General features: G+C 28.5%; 1 protein-coding gene across 1 annotated transcript; it reads right to left on the bottom strand.

Moving 5' to 3' along the window:
- Positions 1-3,410: 3,410 nt before the first annotated feature.
- LOC101501493 (syntaxin-121) lies at positions 3,411-5,898 on the bottom strand. The gene is made up of 2 exons (XM_004497589.4): positions 5,069-5,898; positions 3,411-4,217 (listed from the first exon to the last, which is right to left on the bottom strand). Exons 1-2 carry the CDS (start codon positions 5,631-5,633, stop codon positions 3,784-3,786), a joined length of 999 nt encoding a protein of 332 aa, XP_004497646.1. The 5' UTR covers positions 5,634-5,898; the 3' UTR covers positions 3,411-3,783.
- Positions 5,899-10,129: the final 4,231 nt, after the last annotated feature.

The following is a 10,129-nucleotide window of genomic DNA, read 5'->3' as shown; positions in this document are numbered from 1 at the left end:
AGTTAAATAAAAAAAATATATATTATTGGACTTTTCGCTCACACTTGTTGTGAGTTGAGCTCAAGTTCAAATTCTAATTAGTAAATTGTACGGAATTTTTATTATAAATCATAAATAACATTAATGGTTTTCTCTAACTTTGCTTGATGGTGTGCCTCTTTTAATGTATAAAAATAAATAAATTTAAAAAGAATTAAATATACATTAAATTAATATGTTAAAATCACATGGACAACGTCATGGTGTGTTGTAAATTTAAGTCACCAACGCAACTCGATCAACATATTTCAACAACATCTTTAGTTTTTTTCAACAACAAAAAACACATCACCGTGTAAACCTACTAAAACAATAGACAATTACACAAAATCTGAGCCGTAAATTTAACTTTTCTTAAAGATTTATCGGTCTGATATGCGCAAATCTTTCATGATTCAACATGTTATTTCTCCTATAAAACTAATGTAATAAAACAAAATATCATCTAATAGACCAAGAATTTTTTTTTATTCATAGACCAAGAGATGTCACACCAGGAGAAAACAAAAGAATAAAGAAAGAGGCAAAAGAAATAGTTTTTCACTAGAAAACTGAATCAGTTTTTGCACTCTTGTAAAAGATGAGTCATGTTCACAAATTATTAGGAGAAAGAGAATAGTTAAGCAAAGAGAAAAATGATTAGTAAGTTAGTAGATAAATAATTAGACCAAGTCAATATTCTCACAAATAAGAGAAAATAAATATTTTTTAATTAAAATATATTTTACATTTCGAACTTCAAATATAAATACAATTTATTTAAATTTTTATATCCATACTTAAAAAAACTCATAATAAAAATATCCTCAACATTTACAACACATGGTTGGGCTGTCAAATTAGGCTCGACTTAATGTTTGGTCAGTATTTTAGTGTGAACTTGAGCTCTAAACGAGATATACCCAAAGACAATCAAATATTTTAGCTTATTGTCGTACGCACAAATAGGACATTGAGGTCGAGTCGAGAATGAGATGAAATGACACTAAAATATGAGGATTATATCATATACTCCCACATTTAAATCGGTCACTCCTTCAAGACACATGAAAATATAATTTTATCTTTTTAATTATTTATAATAAATTTTAAAATTGATAGTTTCGAATGTTTTAAGTTTTCGAAACTTTTGGAAGTTTTAAATTTTCGAAATAAGGATTACATTTTCAAATCTAGAAAGTTCCGAAAGTTTTCAAATCAGGAAAGTTTCAAAAGCTTCTAAATCTTGAAATTTTCAAAATAAGGATTACATTTCAAAAATTTGGAAAATTTCAAAAGTTTCGAAATTTTTCAAATATGGAAAATTATAAAATTTTCCCATTTCGAAAGCTTTGAATTGTTTGAAAGTTTCAAAAATTCTGGAATTTTCTATTTGGAAAGTTTCAAAAATTCTAGAATTGTCATTTCGAAACTTTCGGAAAGAGGGGGTGAAAAAATGAGAAGTTAAAAAAAGTTGAAGGTTTTATAAAAGGCAAAATTGTATTTTCATGTTGATTAAGGGGATGGAATGTTTAGATGTGGGGGTGCATAGTAGAATCTTCATAAAATATTAGGTGGTTCACTTTGTTAAAATATTTACTTAATTGCAGTTTCAGTCCCTCTATTTTTATTGATCCACGAAATTGATTTTTTATTTTAAAAGTCGGCAATTTTGGTTCCTCCACCTAATCTTTTAACTAAAAAACGATGACGTAAAATATTTTAAATAACGTGACATATGATTCAACGATGTAGAATGATTAACACAATGAAATTTGAATAAAACATCGTAAAAACTTAGATTTCAACTTTAGAAATTTTTTCATTTTTTTAATTTAATTAATGACATATAAATAATTAGTGTTTCTAGATGGTTCTATATCATATTATTGTATGTTACGTCATTAAAAATATGTTAGATTGTCATTTTTTTAGTTCAAAAATCTAAGGCTTAATTGCAATTTTAGTCCCTTTGTTTTTATTGATTCACGAAATTGGTCTCCCTATTTTAAAAGTCGACAGTTTTGGTCCCCCTTCTGATTTTTTAACTAAAAAATTACAATGTGATATATTTTAAATAACGTGACATATGATACAATAATATAAAATAATTAACACCCATGAAATTGAAATAAAACGCAGTAAAAACTTAATTTTTAATTTTAGAAATTTTTCATATTTTTAATTTAATTAAGGACATGTGAATAATTAATGCATCTAAATGATTCTATATCATATAATTATATGTCACATCATTAAAAATATGTCAATTATGTATTTTTTAGTTCAAAAATCTGAAGGAGAGACCAAAATTGTCGACTTTTAAAATATGGAGACCATTTCCGTGAATTGGTAATAATAGAGGGACTAAAAGTGCAATTAAGTCAAAATTTAATTGAGGGATCAAAACTGTCGACTTCTAAAATAAGGGTACATATGTCGTGAATTTGTAATAATAGTGAGATCAAAACTGTAATTAAATCTAAAATATTTTTTGTTTTTTAAAATGTATGTTTATTTTATTTTAATAAGAGATTCTTGAAGTAAATAATTATCATGAAGATAAGATGTATTTTTAAAAATAATAAATTTTTTTTTTGATATTTCCGTTGTTTTTAAAAATATAAGTAATTGTTTATTTCAAAACTTTTTTTAACAAATTGTTCCTTATATTTTTTGAAGTGGAATGAGTACTTACGTAACAATTTGAGTATAAATGTATTATGACTATGGGCCCTAAATATGTACTTCGCATAACGACGATTGTATCTCAAATTCTAACATCAAATTTAATTGCCACTCATTCCCAAGCAATCGGAAAGAACCAAAAACTTACGGTACAAGCAGAAACCAAAATCTAATGCCCCATCACCCTACCCTTCATCACTCTAGGCTCCAGCAAGAGTAAATAAAATGTATTTAATACATTTGACATTTTACTTATATTTACCTATATTTAACATGGGATGAAGTAAATATTAATCCTCCAAGCAAAATACACCATTATGAGAGAGAGTTGGACTTCTCCCAACTGATGAAGAAGACCAACTCCAAGTCCTATAACCTTTATAATGTCTAAAAGATGAATAAAAACGAAATTATCATGCAATGCTTTTTACCCTTTTTTGTTCTTAACAAAACCTTTATGTTGAAGATAATGTAAATAAAAAGAACCACGAGAACACAAGTAAATCCTACCGATAGACCCTTATTTGATCTAACAAAACCTATATGTTGAAGTGAGTTTTAAATTACACAACTTTTTGAGATAGAAAATTAATGCACAACCACAAACGAAACTAACCATGGATGTATTTTGTTCCATGTTTAGAAGTTATTAAAAACTTCAACTAAAAAAAAGTTGTAAGTTTACCTCATAATTGCAAACAAGATAACTTATTAAGGGGATTGTACTATAGGGAAAGATTAAATAAAAAATAAAATATCAGTCAGCATGCAAAGCAACTGATCAAAATTCAGACCAACATGATACTTACAGAGAAAAGAATATGATACTCAAAATAATGACTTCCAAAAATCCTCCTCAACAGACCAATCAACCATTCCCTTTCCATTACAGACCTAGATTCATCATCCAACCTTTCCATGGATTAAAATAATAAAACTGTTGGTCAACTAACAGATTTCCTTTCCAACCAAATTCTAATTTCTATAATCCATGTTAATCACACCCTTCCCATATCCCAAAATCATAGCGAAACCAGTATTCATAGCAATTTATAGACAGACTCTTAATCCCTAAGATTAAGCAGGAGGAGGAGGAGATGGCGTTGTCTGTGCTGGAGCAGGCTGACTACCTCCACTGCCGCCACTATCGCTGTTTTTCCATGGTTTCACAGTGAAGAGGACCACTAACAAGACGATGATCAGAATAAGTATAATACAATAACAGGTCCATTTCCTTGTGTTTTTCTGGTGCTTCCTTGCAGTCTGTAACTGCTCAGCTCCATTGTGGACAAACGAACTCGCCCTCGCTACATGGTTCTCGATGTTATCCAATTGCTCACCTTGAAATTGTACCATGACTGTCATGTCGAGGAACACTTGGTGCAACTCCAGTAGACTCTTCTCCAAATCTTTCACAGCATCATGTCTCTCTTGAATCTCATTGATGGTGTCCAGAATTCTTCCCCTGCCTTGTTCTTGAATGGCTTTCTGAAGAAAGGTCTCACTCTCACCTGCATAAAAAGGATACTCACATCAAATCAGATCAATAAATTTTTGAATGAAAACTCTAAATCACTAGAAACATATACTTCACCAACCCAACAAACAACAAGCTATCTTCAAAAGTGTTTCACTTCACATGTATCATGCCACTGTAGGCTATTGAGGGCTAACAGAGGGTAGCACGAAAACTGATTCTCTGCAGTCAGAGATTCCATAAATTCACGGGGTCGGCAGTTCGACACTTTCTTTTAGTGTTAAATCCAGATATGTGCCGCCGAAGGCTGTTTGAGGCTGACCAAGGGCAGGACGAAAACAGATTTGCTCCCGTCAAGGATCACTGCATTCACTCACTCAGCAGTTTGACACCATCCAATTGATAGGACGGCTCAGACATTGAGCGAGCTTTTTAAATCTTTTTAGATTCCATTTACCAAGCTTGAAATTTGATCCCCCAATCTAAACTGAACGGTTTTAACTGCTGACTGCGTGAATTTAAGGAATCTCTAACTAAATGGAATCCAAATTCAGGTAAAACCTCTCTCCAAGAGATTTGATTCTTATAGTGATCATACTAGTAACCTCACAAGAAAAATCATGTACACACTATCCTCACTTGCATATCAATAAACTAATGTTCCACCAATTCAGTTAAGTTCAATTTATTTTTCAATCCAAACAGTGATGGAGTATTTGTTAACTTCATTATTCTGTATTTCAATTCGATGCTAAATGTCAATAGATTCAAAAAATTACTTCACATTGTTTAAAAGTTAATTTCAACATCAAATTATCATAAACAAATTTAAAATAAATAAAACAAAATTATTTAATTAATTAAGAGATGTTGACATATTATTACCAGTGGAGATTAATAGATCAAGCGTCTTATCGTCAGGATTCTCGCCAGTAACGGTAAAGTAACGTCGTTGAACAGTCTCTCTATATTCAGAAGAAATAAGTTCACGGAGACGGTTAAAAGTATCCATAGAATCCTTAAGTTTCTTCTTCAAACCATTAACCACAGAGCTTCTGGTTCGGTCCGACGACGAACCCGGTCCACAACCAGGTAAATTTCGGTTCGCAGCATTAGATCGTTCCAAAGCCTCAAGTTTAAGTTTCACCATCTTCGCTTTTTTTAAAGCCACCGAAACGTCGTCGTCCATACGAGAACGAAGTTCCTTCACGCTTTTCGCGTCGTGAATCGTTTTGCTCTTTTCGTGGCTTTTTTCGAGTCGGTTAGAAATTCCTTCGAGTTCTTTTAGATCGTCTTTTACGCCCTCTACGTCGTCGAAGAATTTGTCGAGGTTGACTCTTCCTCCGGTTGAGTTAGCTCCGGTGTCGGACATCTCGATGACGTGGTGGCGATCCGGTGAGGTTTCTTCGCTTCGGAAGCGAGAGAATGAGCCGGAGAATAAGTTGTTCATTTTTTGTTTTTTAGATTCAATTCAAAATTCAATAATGATCCAAAAATATGATTAAGAAAGGGAAGAAGATAAAAGAGAGAGTAATTGGTTGGAATTAAGTAGTATTAGTGAGAATAAAGAGAAGAAGAGATGGAAGTCAATGGAGGTTTAAGAGAGAGAACAGTAGCGCGTGGCGTGTGCTGGCGGGTGTTTAAAGAAGAAACTTCGTGTGACTGAGATGGAGAGGTTGAAAACTGTTAAACTGAAGGACAGAAGCGCGTTGATTGGTTTTATTGATGATTTTTACAAATTTATAGTACTAGTTATAAGTTTGTGTTGTGTGTGAAGTATGAGCTCAGCCAATTTGTTACTTTCTTTTTTGCTTAAGCGTAAAGTGAGCTTTCCAAACGCGGGTTAATACGCCAAGGAAAATCTCGTTTTTAAGGAAAGATTATTAGTCGATATATGTAGTTTGCTAAATCTAAATCTCCTTCAATTTTGCCTATTACCTCCATTTCTTTCAATGTTATACTTTTTAAATAAAAAATTATATTTAATCGAAAGCTTATATCATAGATTATGACTTTATATAAATTTAAAATATATACAAATTAAACAATAAAGTGAATAAAACATAAGTTAATTATAATTAAAAAAATTCTATCTCTTCTAAAATTAAAAAAAAAAAAGTGAATAAGACATTAATTTGATCTATTTCCTCCGATTTTGTATTTAAGAAAATAAAGTTATATACATATATTAAAAAATATAAATACATTAATTATGACATTGAAAATAGGAGTAAAAAAGTTTAAATTAAACGAAAGGTATTATGAGAAAATAATATTTCATTTAGTGCATATTGTTGAAAGTTACTTATATTTTGGACCATGAAAGACTAGTTTTTTTTCTTATATTTGAAATTGGAAGGAGTATCTTAATAATATATCAAATTATGTTATATTTAGATAAAACTTTACATTAATAATTTTTATTATATAGAGAAGATTGAGGGAGATTTAAATTAAGATGATTTAAACTCCATATTACACAATAATCAACTTATTTGCAAAAATTATATTCAAAATATTTGCAAAAATTGTGTCCTTTTTTATTTTTGACTAAAAAAGTTACGTGTCCTAAAATAATTAATTAGCACATGTAATGTAACTTTGAGTTTAATTATTATACACTTGCACAATAAAAAAAATCATTATCATCTTATTATTATTATGTAGGCATATTTTATAATTATTTTTTAAAAACAATTGTCACATATCCTCTATTTTTATTAGATGTTAACATGAAATTAGTTTATACTAATAATGCATTTTCTTTTTCTTTTTTTAACTTTTAAGATGATATTAGTTATATACATTTTTAATTATATCTTCTAATTAATATTACATGAATGACTCTTGATTTAATGTTTTATATGTTGTATTTATAATACTGATAAATAATAATAATTTAATAAGTGTTGTTATCTTTCATTCATACATTTTTTTTAAATTGTGTGTAATGATCAACTAAGTTGATTAAGTGACTAATTAACTTTTATATATAATTATTTTAGGGACATTAATATTAAAATCTCTAAATATTTTTGTTTATTTATTTTGATAAAATTATATTAAGTGATCTAAACCATTGAAAATACTATATTAGATTATAATAGTATTAGGTATCTAAACCATTGAAACTCTATGATTGATACTAGTGGTTCATATGTTATGAATATGACATGTGCATAGTTTTCATGAATATTATGATAGTGGCGATGACTATTCAATGCATTTTTGATAGTTGAATGTTTATAAATAAGTTGTTGGTTCTTGAATTTCTCACCCAGTTTTTGTTTTCTAATACATCATTTATAATGAGGCAGTGAAAACTTGAAAGAATAAAAAAGAAAAAGAATATGAAGTTTTTCCTTTCCCTTTTTTAACAATGGTTAAAGATAATTATTGAGTTTAATATATTCTACATTTGTTGACTAGAGTTTAATTTTGATTTTATGAACTTAATGAGATGTTAGAATGACGATGACACATGTGAAAATGAGCAAAAAAAAAAATTTATAGTCGTGATTTTGACAAAGTTTAGTTTGGGAAGAAAGGAGAGAATGGTTCAAATGGGTGAGAGAAACCATCTATTTATAGTTGCAAATTTTACATATTTTACTTAGCGAAATTAAACTCGCTTAGCAAATTTAGACGTCAATTGCTTTCGCAATGTTGACATGCTGACACTTCCTAGACTAACGACTAGCAACGCATGTCCACTTCTCGTATGAGATATACATTCACTCTCGCTTAGAGAAATTATTTGCGCTAAGTGAATTTTAGCCTCGTTCAAAGTTATTTTGGCTCAGTTAGTAAAACAGATTGACTCGAACTTCTTTTTTTGCTTACCTATTGAACAAATTGATTCTTTATATGTCTTTCTAGACTTCGAATTTTCTTCCATCCAATATAAAAATTGTCGTAAATTATTTTACGAGTGTAACGATACCCTAAATCATAACATAAAAATTAGTTTTATGGAGAATGAAAGTGTGTTCTTTTTCTTTTCAAATACATGTTTGTGAAATTGAGGTAGAAAACCAACTTGATGCTTGATAGTGCATTAGCAATATACCTCCATACCAGGATTGTATATATATATATTTTTTAATTTTCAAATACATGTTTGCAAAGTCCATGTAGAAAAAGTAAATGTTGCCAAGAATTTTAATACACATAACTTCAATAACATAATTCTTTAGCTTATAAATTACTTCATAAAGTTACAATCACAATCCACATTAATAACTATAAAGTTAAAACCAACCACACAATTACTGTAAAACAAATTTGAAGAACATAAAATTTACCCAGACAATCCCTAAACACACATATATAAAATATTTATTGTCTTCTAAAAATTACATATTTCCAATACACATTTTCGATTTGACATTACATTTCAATGTCATATAAATATTCAACATTAGTGACAAAACCAAAAAAATAATTTAAAAGTTTTGATCAATCTCTCATCATTTAGCTTTCTTTTGATCTTAGTAATCTTTTTCTTTGTTACTTCCAAAACTTTAATGGCAAGTAAAATGATATTAACTACATCTTTGTTACCATCACTTTGAAACATCTAAATAATAATCTTAGTTTGATATTACTTTGTTTTATAATTCAATTATAAAACATCTAAATAATATTCTTAGTAACCCATAATAACATGAAATCATTATTCAAGGAATGCACACATATATTTATATGTTGTGCAAAGTAAATACTTAGTAACAATTCCTTGTCTATCCAAAAATATTTTTTTTTAAAACATAAATTCAAGAAAGTAATGGAAACATATGTAAGACCACTAGTAGAATTTTGTCTTTTTAAGTCGGTTAAAATGTACATTTTAAGTCAGTTCCGTGCCCGAGTTAACAGCAAACGACTTAAAAAATATGTTGTTTTTTAACTCGTTCCATGAATCGACTTAACAGAGCTTCGTCATATTAAGTCGATTCACTTTAACCGACTTAAACATCATAAATTCAGTACACCACATCATCTTTTTAAGTTAATAGATATAGTTAAAATAATTATTTTTTTTTATATAAATTTCTCATTTTATTTTCACGCTCCTATTCCATACAATATTTCGTATTAAATTTCAAATAAGAGTTTTGTACTTACAATTACAATCTTATATAAACATCTAATAATCAAAATATACAATATCACAATATCTAATGTTTATACACAAAAATATAGAGAACAAATAAGATGTATCTCATTTCCGACTAATAATTAGATATCCATTAACAAAATTACAAAACCACAATGTAGCAATATTCAATAGACATATATTAGCATCGTCATTTTCTTCAATTAATTTCAAAATAAAATCCACACGACGTTTTTGAACTTATTTATTGTGATCCGGTGATTTGATCTCGAGTCATCAAATATCTGTAAAGAAAAAAAAACACACAATCAATATCGGCTGAATCCTAATTTTTTTATCATATGAACATTAAAAAATACAATCAATAACAACTTATAATTTTTTATCAGATAAATATAAAAAAATACAATCAATAACAACATGTAAAAAATTACGTACTTGCATCCATGAAACAACTATGTTAAGATGTTCAACATATGCAACATGGCATAGTAGTCACGCTTATAGATTTGTCATGTTTAACATATCATCATACCATATCCGTTTTGTATAACTATGACAAATCCCATGATGATTTCTTATTTCTTCAAAATATAACAGGTTCTATTTTAAAAAACAACAATAAATTTTCCTTGGTTTTTATGAAGTTTTTTTTAAAAGTAAGTTGTAAAAATTTATCCACACTTATGCACTTACTCAAATAACTATGATACATAATTATTTGTTACAAATAAGTAACTATTAAAGTAAAATAAAAAATCGTTAGAAAAAAAATAATTTTTTTCCTTCAAATAATATGATATTATTATCTAAATGAAATTATGAGC

The sequence above is a fragment of the Cicer arietinum genome, chromosome 4 (assembly GCF_000331145.2).
Source record: "Cicer arietinum cultivar CDC Frontier isolate Library 1 chromosome 4, Cicar.CDCFrontier_v2.0, whole genome shotgun sequence".
In the NCBI taxonomy this organism is placed as follows: domain Eukaryota; kingdom Viridiplantae; phylum Streptophyta; class Magnoliopsida; order Fabales; family Fabaceae; genus Cicer; species Cicer arietinum.
Note: the sequence above shows the minus strand (reverse complement) of the source record. Positions and strands in the feature narration are given on the sequence as shown.

What these genes read in the sequence shown, in the direction of transcription:
- LOC101501493 (XM_004497589.4), bottom strand. Translation starts at nt 5,633, where the DNA reads ATGAACAACTTATTCTCCGGCTCATTCTCTCGCTTCCGAAGCGAAGAA. An exon ending in TGATCTATTAATCTCCACTG is followed by an intron (nt 4,218 to 5,068) that starts GTAATAATATGT and finishes CTTTTTATGCAG; the next exon opens with GTGAGAGTGAGACCTTTCTT.